Source organism: Ylistrum balloti, unplaced genomic scaffold, assembly GCF_031769215.1.
Source record: "Ylistrum balloti isolate Yb309-2 unplaced genomic scaffold, AGI_CSIRO_Ybal_v1 Utg370442, whole genome shotgun sequence".
Classification (NCBI taxonomy): Eukaryota; Metazoa; Mollusca; class Bivalvia; order Pectinida; family Pectinidae; genus Ylistrum; species Ylistrum balloti.
Window position 1 is genome coordinate 529,255 of NW_026782295.1, and position 17,648 is coordinate 546,902.

The 17,648-nt window shown below is 34.4% G+C and overlaps 1 protein-coding gene across 1 annotated transcript in view; it reads right to left on the reverse strand.

Moving 5' to 3' along the window:
- Positions 1–16,568, reverse strand: part of LOC132554759 (gamma-aminobutyric acid type B receptor subunit 2-like) — a 41,933-nt gene extending 25,365 nt beyond the window's left edge. The window contains exons 1-2 of the mRNA XM_060219068.1: positions 16,341–16,568; positions 503–640 (exon numbers count right to left, since the gene is read on the reverse strand). Coding sequence (XP_060075051.1) covers positions 503–640; positions 16,341–16,568 — 366 coding nt within the window. The remainder of the gene's footprint in view (positions 1–502; positions 641–16,340) is intronic.
- Positions 16,569–17,648: the final 1,080 nt, after the last annotated feature.

A 17,648-nucleotide genomic window follows, 5' to 3' on the forward strand; every position in this document is an offset into this window, starting at 1 on the left:
ATGCGTGGTGCCTGTTCGATAACAAATGACATGACAGTCTGTTTGTAACATGAAATAGGTCTTCGGAAACAAGAGGCGTCTTCTCTAGGAGACTACTTCCTTCCTGAAGTTTAAATTGAAGGCGTCATTCGTTGTCTTTTTCTAAGGACATCATCCATTATAACTGGATGTGTTTGTTTCCAAAACACTCATCCAGGTTTAAAACGGTCAGAAATAATTGATAACACAAATACAAAGACGTTCAGTCCTGTGTTGAAAGACAGCATATTTCAAGGCATTCATCTATCTTAATTAAAAATTGGTAGAGATGGTAATTGTCATAGGCACGTTACAATGTATGTCTTTCAGCTTGAACTAACGAGTGACGTTTACGCGAAACAAATGTCGCTAAGTTCTAAATCGACATTAAATAAAGGTACTGTAAAAGTTGTTGGTAACACTATGCGATTATCTCCATGACTTAATCTCACAAAAACATTGAAACGGAATCAATTGCATTTACCTGTAATAAGTTGTAAAATGGAGTTATCTCCCCTACCAAAACCAGTTCATCTGAGAAGAGAGGGCCTAGGAGAGCGATCTTGGTTGGTTCTTCGTTAATAAGTTCAAACATCTTCTTTGCTGAATAACCTGGTGAAACCTATAACAACAAAGAAAACGACTCATTAGTTGCATTATCATGTTGGTAAATAAGATCGCACACTAATATAGTCGAAGATATCTCGTTTGTTTCGATTTTACATTGCATTGCCAATTCTTGTTCTCAATCTGCTTCATAATCACATTGTTGTCATTTTTAATGTCATTGAATTGGCAGTCCTTGTGAAAAATCTTAAACAACGCCATTCTCTCAATGATACGTGGTTTTAGAAATAACAGAACAAACATTTGAAATATGTATTTTTTGTTTTAAACGCCATTGTCATGTTTTCACAATTCTGCTAAAGACACGCAAGTGAGTTGATAATTCAATAATTTAGAATTATATACAGTCAATAGTGAACTTACAACACAACTGCATCATACAGATGTTTCGTCCTTTTGGGATCAAAATTGATCGGAGGAAATCAAACTATACTCAAGGGATTAAGAAACAGAGGGAAAACTTCGAAGATGATTCTAGGCAAGACGTCAAGTAAAATGGTCAATATTTCAGCAAGAAAGGAAGATTAATCCATAAAGAACAAACTTCAAAATATACTATTTAAATCTGGTAAGTGATTTAAAAGTAATTGAAGGGAATTGAAACCATGTAGTCTGAAATCGAAATGGATTGATCGTGAGAGCTGGCTAGTCAATACCGGGTATGTCCCCCATTCGCTCTCTCCACAGTCATAATTCTCCTAGGCATGGAGTTCATGAGTGAGTTTATCCTCCTCAATGACAACATGGGATCGGGGGATCTCATCTCTATACCTAGCGGCAGGCAAATTACTCAATGTCACAACACTGCTGTGCATAAGATTTTCACGGAAGACATAATCACCAAATACAATAACATAACATTTGATACATGACCACGTGCATTGTAATCTAGGGAGTTACTTGACTGATTTTCATTGTTTTTGATCAACGCGTTCTCAAACTATTGCAAATAATGCCACCTTGCGTTTCGAATGAATTAAAACGGGACATGCAGATTATAGTAAATCTCAGGAACTAAACGTCCACCAGCTGTAAAAAGTCATAATTTAGGAGAATGGTCTGGAAAACAGTTATTCCATCCACAAAATGGAAATTGTCCTAAAACATGTCATCTTAAGTCAATACATCAAATTAGATCCTCTACTTGAATAATGGTATTACTATTGCTTAGATCAAAGGTATAACGTCGATCAAATTCCTTAATAAAGTAAATTGACGAAAGAAAAGGATTTGTTTCGTAAATGATCAGCACTTGTGACGACATTAGGATGTATTGATGGTGGCAAAGAGGATCTTAAGTACAAAGCCACCAAAGAGAATATCACTTTCATTACAAACCGACGTAGTAATTAGTTCAATTGTAGCATACAGCTGTCCTGCTAGGAAGTACCAAGTAGATACATGAGGAAAATCATAACTGGTCGATAGAAAAGTCAAAATGTAGATAGGGAGGTGCACCAGCCCGGTAATTCATTATTTCTAATTTCAATACCGGAGAATTTTAAAAGAGCAGCAAGTGTATGCATTGTTTATTTATATGATATTACATAAATAACTGTCCAATCAATTGCCATATCATACCGCCAAATTTTGTTTAGGAGAGAACGTTTTGTCAATGCCGATACAATTGTGTTATATATCACCATAATGACGTTTTTGTACCATACAATATGAGGGCATTATTTGGCGGGTCAATCTAGATTTAAGAAGTTGCACAATATTTGGCGAGTTAGGCGTGGTTTTATTGGAAACTTTATAATATTTGGTCAGGCTTATAAAAACCAATTGTCGTTTAATAGGGTGTAAAGTTTTCGTAGTATTTCAGGCTGAATATCGACATAACGAAGTCAAAATGTGAATGGAAGATACTCTCAGAATCCATCTGATTATGATGATGAATGACAACATGGTTATTACCATTCTTATTGGCAATTGAAACACATGTTTTTTATATCTGATCTATAAGCATATCAAAACCATATTAAACTTTCCACGTGGACACCTTTCCATTAATCTGTATGATAAGCGTGGTGATTTTTATTTTTCATTTTTAGAGAGCATTTCTGCATCACGAACCTTTAGGTTTTTACAAGTCGCATTTTAACAAATGTCTCTTTCCAATTTCCGTGCAAGAAGTCGTCAACTGTCAAAGTCATAACATAGGGTTGCAAGGGATGCAGGCTGATGAAAGCTATTTATGGTAGATCTCATTGATTTCTTTGTGTGATATGACGTTGGACTCCCTTTATGCTCGTTAGTTTGCCCGTTGATTCCGAAGTTGCATATCATGTTCTCATTTGAGAACAAAACATTACTTACTTGGGTTGACAAAGATTTACATAGCGCTTTGGAAAAACAGAGGACGCTTACTGTTCCAGAACACCTAGTCTTGTTATCTTGGTATTGTTTTAAAAAGTCTCCATGAAGATCTTGTTAGTGTCCTGGTTTTTTTTTTTTTTTTTTTTTGGTATTATGATTATGTTCTCATATTGGTATTTTCTTGACGTTTTTACTTCTGTATATTTTTCTTATGGATATGGCATTGGTAGGTTGCGAAAGCTTGCAGTTTGTCATTATCTATGTCTCCTTACAAATCCATCGTTCTAACTTCTACAGTTAAAATCCGGAGTAATGAAACTAACACTAACTCTCTCACTCTGATTGAGCTATATATTTAAATCTTATATTCAACCATACTATGTCTTCCACGTATAGGTAGTTGCCATTGTATAGCTTTTTTAAATCGACTTTACTGTAAATATAACAGTAACCACTGTTTTATTTTTTAAATAATTCTAATGTGCAAAAAGTTGATTATTCCATGATTGTGAAAATTTGGTGATGAAGACATTTCTGTTGAGAAACATTTTGATGTATGTAGATATGTGAAACTTGTATAAGACCCAGCGAGAACGTTCGAAAGGAGCCAAATGTAATATAATACATGTATATATATCACGGTTTTCAATCATTTATAATTGACAGTCTATTAATCACTTGCCAATATCAATTTGACAAGAGAAGGCTTCATCACTTGCTATGACTTGTACTAAATGTTTTCATCCAAAATGACTTATCAGATATGTTTAAAGTGACAAAATTGGACAGGGTTCCAAGAATAGGACCAAAGAGTAGATCAGTCCCTCCTTTAGTCTGCTCTCTCTCTCTCTTAATATATCTTCCTCTCATTTGTTAAACAAAGAATACCATTGAAATGTTAACCCGTAACATCAATTACCTTCTGACCAACAGAAAACTGTTTTTATTTTCGTTTTTTTAATGGCGCCAATACCATAGCTCCGATAGAAGATGAAGCAACAATAAATCTGAGATCATTAGAGTACAGTTTTGCAATAGTACTTGGACTTATTTCACCGTCAATTAGAGACGGGATCTAACCTTGTTTCAAACTAATGACAGTTGTCTGCGAAGAAACGAATATTATTCTGACTTTGCTTGAGTTACTCTCACGTGCCAGACTCAATTCCGTTATCAGGTGTGACGTAATAAAAAGATGGCGCCAATGATTATAGGATTTATTAATGTAGTGTAACATTGTGTTGTTGTTTGATTTATGTGTGATTGTTTTTTTATAAATCAATACACCCATGGTTTACAATGATTAGCAGAATGTATATATAATGTACACACGTCTATGTTCATCCAATGCCTCATGGGCTAAAGGACTGGCAGATGAAGTTGATACTAAGGATGAAAAGGTCACGCGATCGTTGTTGTTTTCTTTTCTTTCTTTCCTTCTTTTTTGATTTCATTGTAAAATTATGAATATATATCAAGAGATAAAACACAAAAAATATATTTTAAAAAAGTGGCTTGTAATTGAATTTTACTTTTTGATTTTTATCATTATTATTAAATCGCAAAGTAGACCGTATTTTCAATGTTTGGCTGTAAACATTATAACAAATCATTTGATCAGCCGACCTTGATCTGCTATTGGGGTTCAACACACGACTTGATTGCTAGACCATGTCGTAGATCAAAGAGAGATATTGTTACAATATAATTTTCAAAACATTACCCCGTTGCACCAATTTAGTTTTTTTATCTTATTTACTCCTATCATTCATTGAGATACGTTTAATCAAATAAATGATCTGTTCATAACTACGTGTTTATATCCGATCTTGTAGAAGTCTTCAATAAGTAGTGGTACTAGAGGCTTAATTCATCTCAATATACTTTATTTGCTTCGAGGTTTAAATATTTAGGCTCTTAGCATTACTGTCGAGCCATTAATAATGCAGTTTATTATTATGTTATTTCTACTTAGTTTGGTTGTCAGATCTTAACAGCCCTCTAAGGTAAATTTGTTGTCCACCTATGGCAACTTTTGTTTGATATTTGTTTCAAACTCCACACCTTATACCTAATCAATTTTAGTCTGCATCGTGACCTTTCGTGTTTATTTTAAAAAGAAACGATACCTTTTATCGTCAATATGAAACAAATAATGCAAGCTTGATAAACTAATCAGATCTTATAGAAGACATATAAAGTATAGTATATGTGGGGCAAAAATTGACCTGAGTGCTACTAAACCATAACCCTTTACTTTATGATTTGAATAAAAAGTGTTTTCCCTGTGAAATATATATACTTATCATTGATCCAAACGTGGTACTGAGAATTTACATACATAGGCATCGTTGATGAAAGGCGAGTTAATGTGATTGACATTGTCTACTAGTAATGATGAAAAAAGCTGTAATCCAAAACCAGTTGAAAGAAAATTATAATGGAACAATATTTCTGTTTGATTTTCGTTTCCAATTACACACCTGATTCCTAATTAATTGGGAATGCGGGAGAATGTGTTTAATGTATATTTTCCTGTATACTTACCCAACTGTAGTAATTTTCATATCGTATTAAGGGTTGGGTTTTTTATGATGTGGTGATTTATATTAATAACAAGAAAGAAAAATTGCAATATCATATGCTTCAATGGAAGATAAAAGGAATTTTTCATTTATATTGTGTTCATTTTAAATGACATTTGACATTCTTGTGAGAATCTGAAAATGGGAATAACTACACTGGCAGTATATTTTATCAATGATGGGCAAACCAATAAAGGTGAACAAGTGTATTGAAGTATACATTGAGACCAATCATACATTTTTTTTTTTTTTTATCTTTTTTTTATTTCTATTTTGAAATCAATTTATACCTTTTATCTATACCATGAAACAAATAATGCAAGTTTGATTAATGAATTAAATCATATAGAAAACATATAGCACACTATGTTTAGAATAAAACTTGACCTGAGTACGACTTGTTGCATTATTACATACATTGGTTATTTTGTGTCTAATGTACATTGACCCTTAGCATGACAAAACAATAACTATTTGTTTTATAATCCGAATAAAAAGCATTTTCCTTTTGAAATATATTTATCTATCATTGATCCAAACGTGGTACTGAGAATTTACATACACAGGTATCTTTTATGAAAGGCGAGTAAATGATATTGATGTTTTTGTACTGACGATGATGAAAGGGCAGTCGGATGATATCATTAAAATTACAATGCGACAAGGTTTGTAAAATGTTTGATACCCCCACAGAAGAAAAGTTTCGCTTAGAAAGAATTTGGAAAATGCAAATTAAACCGAAGAAGGCCAAATTATCAGAACATCGTCCGCAGATGCTCGGCTCTTCAAATCACCATTTGTATTTGGTACTATGCCCGTGGGCCATCTTCCATTCATAATCAATGATTGTTATTTATAAATCTTACAAAATATCTATTTTCAAATTTCGCATGATCAGAAAAAATTTCAGTATGGCTGACAGTCGTCCATATTGGATTTTGATAACGATATTGTCATTGCTTGAAAAGTACTGGATATATTGTACGTTGTTTGTAAAATTATTTTGTAGGTTCTCCTTGGTCCGTAGCTATGTATTAGATGACGATCGGCAAATTTTTCAGATCTCTTTTGTAGGTTTTCCTTCTTTTAAGATAGAGGGCATCAAGATCCTCATTGGTTCCCTTTTATAAAAGTGCCAGGAAAGTCATGCACATTAACTTACACCTTTCTCTTGATCTTAATCCTTTGATTTCATAATAATCTGTCACATATGTATTTGCTGTGTAGAAATATCAAAACTATACAACTATACATAATGTTTATTTTAAGACAGTGAATAGATATTAACTGTACAACTATAGCAAAATTACAACTGAGTTATACATAAAAATAAAATCACTCAGTTTTAAGCCAATACCTGATAAATAAACATGACCATTCACAGACTTTCTATTTGACAAGCTATATTCCGCTTTCTCTACTAGTTATATGTGTTATAACAAGTGCTCTCACGTTTTTGAAGGTGAATCAAGGTCATTCATTTGAACAAACTTTGAAGCACTTATATTTATCATATTACAGATTAAATATCAGTACTCTGGGATCTTGGTTATTGAGAAGAGGTCTAAGGTGATATAAAAATTAGGCTGATGACTAAATGGCCGTAGAGTGACCCCAATTGGCAGCCCTTTTGACATATAAAAACGGTGGTCGGGTTGCACAAAGGCCGTGCTTTTGCCATTCACCTGAACGAACAATTTGTCTATCAGGCCTGAAAACTACACGAGTTTTCCATGGTGCTCTGGTTTACTACCATACTACAACCCCTCATCGGCTCCTTCTCGGTATGTAGGATGGATGGATGACGAATGGATGGTTGGTTGATATCTCAGCAAATTGTAGTGTTGCGACTATCAAACTAAAGTGTATATTTAAATTACAAACATATTTATATTTTTGATATGGCGAGATATAATCATGTTTGATAAACATGACCAGTGAAAACGGTGGGTTCTTCAAGAGGATGGAAAATTTATCATAAATCGTATGTCTTGTTCTCACTAGTCACATCAGTTCCCGGTCACATCTGTTATGTACATGGCTATCACCAAAAGATAGTGTGGCACGCATAATACCATTCCTGAAATAAGGTAACATAGTGGGCGCTAGTAAACTGTATATATCTATATGTATAAAATTTTCTGGCGCCTCTTGTGCTCTAACAAATTTAGACTCACGTCATGTCGTCCAACAATAACGAAAAACCTGGAATGACAAAATAGATACTTTGATTGGTCACAAAAATCTTCATTTGCGTCATATTATGAGCCGTAAAGGGAAAATACAACTGTAATATCAATTCTCATGGTGCTACTACTCATAGTCCACGTTGTCCTGCGTCTAACGCCTTATTGAAATTTCATACATTTATCGATCTGTTTAAAGGTGAATACGGGTATCTATTTACCTGAGAGATGATGTTTCCAGAGGCCAAAACATTGCAATATATGAAGACTTATGAGATGTATTTTGATCATCACTATGTAGGGAAAAATAGTTATAGAATGTAGGCGTGATACACATCTTTAATGTACAAACATTTGATATTGCTGGAGTTAGCTGGTGGATGATATTAGTCTCCAAGGTTCACAGAAACCCCACATTATACAGTACATTTCAATTCATTATAAAACAATTCTCGATCTTGTTTTGTTTCACACAGAATTTTATCTTTAGTTATACACTGGCTTCCTTATTCTCTCTATATATTTCGCTCCTTTGGGACCCGAGCAGCATCACTTACTGATGTAAATATCCTGGAAGGATGAAACAAGTGTATAATGCAGTTTTAATAGTATGCTCTCTATCCATTACTAATTTTGTATTGTTAGATGTTACACGAGTGTCCTGCTGTATCTTCTGCTCTGAAGTTATTTTACCGGTAATTTATTTTCCTTTCATTAATGCGGCATACTCTAATAGAAATGAATTAATGTGTTCTTCTTATTTTTAATCGCGATTTAAATTAATTTTCTCTACTCGAATGAATAGTGGAAGGTCTCTATTTACGTAAATGATAATACAATATGTGAAGTTCCTAATTTTCTCATTTTAATCAGACAAAAAATCAAGAAAATACGAACATGGCAACATAATCATTACACAAATTCAAATTCCATAAAACTTTACATGGAGACTCTTGAAACAGTACAATGAATATATGACCAGGTGTCTCGGAAGAGTAAGCATCTTCTGCTTCCTCAACGACAATTAACATTGGTCAATCAATGTAAGTAATTTCACATTCTCAAATTATAACAACGTATTTATCAAAGGAACCAACAGCCAAAACTCACGAGCATCAAATACGTCCAGCTCCATGTCACACACAGAAATAGAATAATTCTCAATGAGATCACTATGGCGACCATAAAACTTCCCCGTCATTTTCATCGTGATAATGGCAACAAGACTTTGAATATCGAATTAACTGTGGCATGTAAATACCAAAGGTTGGAAATGCAGATATATTGTTATCCGGAAATCGAAAATTTACCATAGAGAAATTGAAATCATCATGTCCATCATACAGCTTGATGGAAAGCTGACCATTTTGGTTTCGTTGTAGGAAAAGATCGAGATAAGCAGCTGATGTAGAAGAGTCTGTCGTACATTTGATTTCGAGTTCTGGTGGATGCATACGACAAAGATACTATAAATGACAATGGAGTCAAATTATCTGATATAAAATGCATAAGAATTATCATATTTCGTAATATTAATGATATTACATTTATTGACCTGAAATACATCCAAAATATCACATTTCTACGTACTTTAGATGCTCGCTTTACAGCGCCCCCTTGTACGCTAACAGACAGTCTTTTTGGAGTATATGAGCAGTTTCTTGCGGAGAAGGGGTGCCTTCGAGTCATTTCGACAAACCAGGAAAAGGGGAAGCGTGCTTGCCTAATGAAGAGCAGGCTATATGTCAACAATCTTAAAGAGTGTCCGCCTCCCCCGCCCAGCAACGACAGCAGCCAAGAGCACAGTCCCTAGCACATGGGAAAGACAACAAGAGCAGGAGAATAAGTTCCATACCCAGTACTGAAAGGTCGTACAGGAAAGCTGTTGGGGCTTAAACCTTTTGTTTGGAATTTCAATGACAGTTTAAAAAGAAAAGTCTTTCCTGGACGATATCTGAGCATGCGGTAATGCGTGCCTTCGTATGCTGGATAGAGAAGAATTATGTCTTCATTGTTCCTCATTTTCCTTGTACATGTGTTAGTTCATTGTTATCCAAGTAGCCTATGGGTTAGCATTGCAGTTTAAGGGAATGCCGTGGTGCACAACAGTATTAATTATATCTATTTTGATATGATAATGAGGATTAAATTAAGTCCTACCTTAACTAAGTTATTCGGATCTCTTTGTCGGTTGCCTGTATGTTCAACCAAATAGATCGAACTTCACTTTGATATTTTCTACGGATGGGAAAGCGAAGTTGCTGCCTTTTCTAAAGGTAGGCCAAGTTATTTGAGTTGCGGACTGCAAAAGCAGATGCGGTGATAATTGTGATTTTATGGTGAATAAACATATCAGTACTGTGGTAGCGGATAAGCTTTCTGATATTCTTGAGTGCGTGCCGGACGAAAAATAGTCATCGCACATTTGTCCTCATTCGGTTTAAGATTGTTACAACTGTGTACAGGAACTGGTCTTCGTATCATGAAAAGGAAGATACCCGGATGATTTCTCTGGATAAAAGGGTACACGTTCTGTGGCCCTACAAGCTGTCGTTGATTATGTTGTAACAACAGTCGATAATCTTTCATGTATTACCAAGTTAATTGCGTTAAGTTTTAACACCATTTTTTGTAATCAAATGTAAAAGCGCAAATATAGATACTGAAATAAAAGGCCGCGGTGGTTGATTGGTTAAGGCTTCTGACCGTCTTTATCACCCTCTACCTCTAGGTCGCGGGTGCGAGCCCTAAGTGAGGCATTCGCCAAGTACTGGCCCCAGGTCTGTTGTTTTTCTTCAGGTACACCGGCTTTCTTCTATCATCTAAACATGGCACGTCTTTAAATGACCCTGGCGGTTAACAGGACGTAAAGCAACAATAAACCAAAGGTACTGAAATGACAGATCTTCACTCACATGTTAGTGGTAACCACAAGTTGATCCGTTAGCCTACCCTCGATTTCAAAGAGAGTCATGTTGTAGGAACTGGTAACATTCATATTTTTGAGAGTCTATGTGTGGAAAATGGTTTGATAACTACTCAGAGTATGGGAGATTGACTTTCTGGTTTTACTGACGTCATCACTTACCTTTTGACCCTCCCCTTTCAACCAATCCTTCTAACATTTGCAGTGCAGTGTCCTAGTCGAGACCCAAAACAGTTCAACGAAAATCTCTGGTATGACTTTTGTATAGACGCTATAGCTGGGCATTGACAACTTTCAATGTTGATCCGTCTAATGATAATCATGAACGGCTTGTTCCTTATAAGAGGGAGTATATGGTAATAGAGTGCAGACAAAACGTGCAATGTGATATGATGAGAATAACAATATTATAGACCATAACCCAAATTTGTTTTACCAAGAAAAATCGGAAAGAGTTCCATAATTAAGCTTAAAGTCAGAGTAGACGATTTTGTATTATATTTTTTTTTAATTAACGTTTCCTTCCGATGAAAGTTGTCATATACAGGATGATTATGTTTCAAACACATTATTGTAAGGAATTAGATTCCAAGATAAAGTCAGCTATTAAGAAGTTGAAAAGAGAAAACAATAATGGCACTGACGGAATATTTTCATAATCAAAACAGGTTTTTGTTCCTATACCTGTATTTTAAACAAGATGTTCAATGCTATCCTTGAGGTCTGTTATTTTCAAAACATTTATCCAATGTCTTAATTCTTCATATCTAATTCTTTTTTTCAAAGACAACACGTCAAATCCGGACAACTACCTCGGAATCAGTTTCCTTGGTAACATGCTAAATGTATTTACTTGTGTTTTGAAGACCAGGTAAGTTCAATTGGCTGACAGTTATAACGTTATAACAGATGCCCAGTTTGGCTTACGTCCTGGTATTGTATCATCAATAAGTCACTAGCTAGCTAGGAAAACTTTACTATTGTTTTAAAGTAAGGATTTTGATATGGTATAGAGATATCATTTATGTTTCAAGGCCTCTAAACTTCAAAAAATCAAATCAAGTGGACCTGTAGATACAGAATTATCAGAATTATTCGGTCACAAAATTGGGATCATTCTTTTGCACGTTTGTAAACGATTGTGAGGTGGAATTCCCCAACAGCGTTGTTTCTCCTTTAGAACAAGAGTTGTCGCTATTTTCACTAATGTTCGCCGACGACATGGTGCTTTTCTCGGAAAGTGTTAACGGCCTACGACACACGTTAGACGAATTGTCAATTGGTGTCATATGGAAAAAACCTTAATTAGCGTCATAAGGTAGGAAAACTTTTTTTCTCTTAAAAGATCGTTCAAGTCTCTGATGTTAATTTTTTACCACTGTTGCCACTCAAGTTTTGACCCATAAGTTAGCAGCAGAAAGATGAATGCTTGCGAGGTGTATGGTTTCCACAAAGCACCCGATATCGGACACCTGCATCTAGACTTTTATAAAAACATTTTAGGACTTCAAAATTAGAATTTCGAAGTACTTGTGCAAACTGTTCACTGCTAGCTACTGCAGTTTAAATACATGTTATATATATATGTATAATGAGTGTTAATCAAACCCTCGTTGTAATAATTGAGTACTAGCAAGCACAGGTTAGTTTCAATACATTTTTATTAAATTTAGTATTGTGAGACTTTTTTTCTCCACCTCGTCTATGACCTTGGTCTATCAAAATATATACCATTCCTGCCTTCAGCCTTGCTTAAACCTTTCCCTGTAAAAATCATAAAAAAGTTCTAAAAATCACCTCTCTCAGTGAATTGAGAAATATCACATCATTTTATTATGCTAAGCCTCCTATCTACAAATTAATCAACTTGTTATCACCCGGCTATATGAAAGAATTAATAGAGCTCGGTAAGTTTACACACAATGCTTGTTTACTTCGTTCTGCCTTGTTGGCTTCTAACTAGCATAATTAGCCAGCTGTTTGTACATGAAAGCACATGTATTTAATCTAACAATTTTCTAGGATAATTGTACTGATTTTGAATATACATTGATACTGTTCTTGGTATCAAATTCCAATGAAAGGAGACATAGTTTATAACAACAGTAGTAGTTCTTTTGTTTCGTTGTGGATCTTCTTTTGGGTCTTCTTGTATACCTTGTCCACACCATAACGTTTGAACCAGTGAAGATATTTAAACAAAAATTAAGACAAAGGTGCAAAACCAACAGTGCATTAGAATGAGGTCCATGTGACCTTTACCTCAATGTCAACTTTATTATATACAATATAGTTTTGATAAGTTCAATTTCTTTTGGGGAATTGATAATATAAAAATAAATGAAAAAGAAACTGAATTAAAACAAAATCAGTTTTAAACAAATCGTTTGGAGGACATTTATGTTAAATTTAATGCATCTACATGTAGTTACATCTTAATTATGTGGCACAGTACCGTGGTATATACTTGTTCTGACCGTCTACCACACAATCGTTTCATCACTTACCGTACTTACTGTATAGTCATATTGATTCATACATCAGCATATACACAACCCACAACACGACCACAAAGCAACTTAAATATACCAGTCCTTACTTTAGTTTAAGGATTACTGTTTTAAAGAATTCTCTCATGTTCAAGGTTACATGATCGAAGGTGAAGGTCATGTCAATACGTCATACGGAAATCTACGGCATAATAACGGTATGAAGCAATGTTGTCTGATTTTATACTAACAGTCGATTTGGAGACGTTCAGTGTCAAATGGTAAAGGTTAAAGGTCAGAGAGATCCCATTTTGTATCCCCTAAACGGTAAACATTGCGTGATAATATTACGATGCACTTTTGCAGGGACTGATACATATTTGATTATTAGATTGTCAAGGTCACAAGGTTAATGGTCAAGTTCGTATTAGTCAAGTTTTCAATATTCTGAACGGTAAGTATGATATAGATATAACATATGGAACCAAGACTTCATCAATATAGGGTTAAGGTCACAAGGTAAATGGTCAATATCGTAGGTCTAAATTAGTTTCATCATAATTTTAAACATTGATTGGATTGTATCAGGCGTCTGTGTTTACAGTATCAAATCCGGAAGGGCAATGTTGTATGTTTCCTTAAATAGTTAACATTGAATATGATCACTGTACCACTGCCAAAATGTTTGTTAAGAGTACCACTGTAATTCGTTAATTATTGAGTAACCTCCTTTGTGAATTGTGTCAAATTGCAGTGTGGTCGCAGATTAAGGTTTTTCTTCGGCATAGCTAGAGGTTTTTATTGGGGCAGACTAATTGGGGAAAACCCAAAAATGTGAAGTTATTTCGTTTTACAAAAAAACTCTTTCATATTTTTTTATGCAATTTTTATCCCATCAGAGTGAATTTGTTTTAGTAGCTATATTTAGAAAGGAAATAGTGAATAAAAGTTGAAATTTTTTTCCAATTCTGAATTATTTTTGTGTTACATATTTGAGATTTTGCACATTTTTGAACAATTTTGTACAATCTAATAGTTTTCTCCCTGCGTTTGTTATATGTTCAATGTATTCCATTTGTATTTGAATTCGTACCACATATATTTTCCTTTCCACATAAATGATCAGATGTAAATAGTCTGTACAGTGTATTTTATAGTGCCATAGATATCAATGATATCCTATAATTAATTACTTTAATTATCTTATATCTTAGTTAGATAGCGTGAAATACTTTGATTTTGTTTCCCGAGAACATTGGTGATTGTTGATTCTTCCTGGCTGTTGTTGATAAAACATTGTTGTATTGTTATTATTACAATAGTGATAACAACAGTCCTCTGAGTATGAGGGTTTTATTATTCAGTCTCAGTAGGAAACCAGGCCGGTATTTTGGATTATTCTTTATCTTGAGCGCAGCCATATACCGGTAACATAGATGAAAAGAACAGAAGGATGTGTGTCAATATTGTGAATTGAAAAAGCTTCCGGTTGATGACGGAAGTACATATTTTAGTTCTGCATTAAAGACACTAAAACAGCCGTTGTTCTGAGAAAATGTCGCTGGAAAAGAACTTTTGTTTTCTTTTTTTTATTATTATTACTAATTTTGTCTTTCATATCAAACCTGTTTAAAAATATGTTCCTGTCATTTTTTCTATCCATCCCATAGTAAGTATCATAAAATATCATAAAGCGTTGCGCTGCGGGAATGAAATTACAGACCTCTGGTTTTGGAAAAACTAATGGTTTAAGGGGAATTTTCATTTTTTTTTTTTTTTTTTTTTTTTTTGGGGGGGGGGGGGTTGTAAATATTCTTATGTACATGTATGTGTGTCACACTGTGTTGCAAATTACGATATCATATCTGTAAGATACTTTTTCTTCTAAGATATGACTAAATTCGTATTATTTGCGTTGTTGCATTGCTAAATATTGTAAGTTTGGCTATTCTAAGACAGTTTTGAAAAAAAAATGATTGCGCTATGCTCTTTAATGTGTTAGATTCAAACAGCGTCGTTATATACACTAATTGTCTAAAGCATAGTTCGTATACAATTAACAAGAGTTGATAGGTCGGATCAAATAGTATATATCCTTTTAAAGAATGTTGTTTATTACGTCCACTGTCATTGGGTATGGTGTCTAAACTGGTGTCGTCGCCTTGTCGTGGTTTTGAGATTTATTCTACATAATATCGCTGTTTTTCATTGTCACAACAACCCAATACGACCACTTGATAACTTGCGTGTACAGAATGTGTTGTCGCGGTGAAATGTCTTGCGTTCGTTTTGTCCTCTCCGGTTGCACATGAATGTTTTGTTTTCAGGTCTTTACAGGAACATACACTATCGTAGTATGATATTGTCATATTGGCTGGTAATCGACATGAGCTTACATCTGTAGCTGTATAAAATGTTACATTAACGGTGATGCAATCAATACTGTACATATCTAATTAATGAAATGAATGATATCTACTTGAAATTTATCTTTTGATTTTAGACACGATTTTTTTTATAAATATGTAAAACATTTCTGTTAATTTTACCAGCTTCAGTAGTAGGGATAAGTTGACTTTTATCATGAACAATGCTGACTGCTGTTTTTTTATCTTCAGTAATATTTAAGAAGCTTCAACACAGGAAAGTATGTGACATGCAATTTTAATCATGAATATTTTAACCAGGTCACTGATTTTTTACAGATAACATAACTATTACATAAATTGGGCCCCGTGTTTACATTAGGCTGTATATGGCCGGACGTTTCACTGCATGATATCGTTATATATATGTTAAACATGTGACACGAAAGTAAAATATCAATTTACGAGTATCATTATTACATATATGTATTGTTATTATTGGTAAAGGTAGTTAAAACACGGTTAAAAAACGCAGGTAAAAAACACCGGTAAACTCCTCTTAAATAGACTTTAATCCTTCTAACCGTATTCCTCTGAACGTGTTATTTCAAAATATGGGCTAAATGGGATACAGCCTTTAATTTTGCGTGACTGATATGTCTTGGTTGTCAGAATACACAATGATAAACTTTTCTTGCAACCGCAAACAGTTGTACATATAAAGATAAATGCACAGAGAACAGCGGAAAGGACAGCTACCACGACAAAAAAAACACAACAATTAAACTTAGATAAAACAATAAAAATATTTTGTTCATAAATACCTCGGTGAATTTTGTGATGAGCTTCAATTCGTAATCTGGCAGAATATCCGTACGGTTACTGATTTCTTCAAAGGCCAAATCAAAAAGTTTTTCCAGCGCTAAGGCGTATGGCGCGAACCAGTGACTTCCACCCTTAAACAGAGCCCCGACATACACAGGGACTTTGGTGGTGGACATCAACCCTATGCTGAGGAGGAGCAGGAGACAGCTAGTAGTGGTAGGATACATTTCCTGTACAGGTTGTGTCCGTTGACTTACCTGTATATGCAGGTACGATCGATCTTTCGCAGTACTTATATACAGCTTACACACGTGGATTTATACTTACAACACATTACATATTTCCATTTGTGTTCTATCCGCAGTGACGTCAGATCCTGCGGAAATAGTATATGAGAGTATTAGACATCAATGTAAGGCATGAGAATACAATTTTGACGTAACTCCATCTTGTGTTCATGGTGTGATTCAATTGCAAATGTTAAATTCTTCATCACGTTCTTTCATTTTAATGATTTTGTTTAAGTTCCTGTCAAACACTCATGCATTCACTGTAGATTGCTGTTGATTGTAGCCTGATAATAACATCCATTTCATTACCAGATTTCATTTCATCACCCAACTTTACGACAGTAACTGTTAATTCACTTCCAATATCTTTGTTTTCCTTCAAGGTTAAGAATAAAGTATAATTATTTCTCGACAACATCATGACATCCTAGTTTACCATGAGGTGCCTGCATATTCGTCAACATGGTGATTGAAATGGTAAATTCACTGTTAGATGTCTTGACATCCATCGACTCCGTGACATTTCAGTACATGATGTCTATCAAAAAATGGCGGAATGTTGAACCGAATGCTTAATCACTAAAAGCGAATGTCAATATCGATACTGTTGAAGTGAATTGATCGTTTTTGTCATGCTGCTGGCGAATATAAAGACATGTGATAGTGAACTGTTATTGTCATTGAATGATTCATAAACAATATGGCAATAAAGGTCATTTCACTACCATATTGTTTCACGTATTACATTCAATTCAAAAAACCATCTCGTAACTATTGCCTTTTGTTTTCGTAGAGGAAAATATACCAATCTTTCATTTCTACCTAGAGAACGAAGAACACTTCCGGTTTGAGCGGCAGACTCATGATTGTCTGAGAAACCATCTTTTTCCTGGAAAGGGAGAGATTTTTCGTTTAATCAATGAAGTCAGGTTATCGTGTTGTAAATTGTTGGTTTTATAGAACGAATATATGATGTCAAGATATGCGGCACGCGATGTTGGAAAACATCATTTTTCC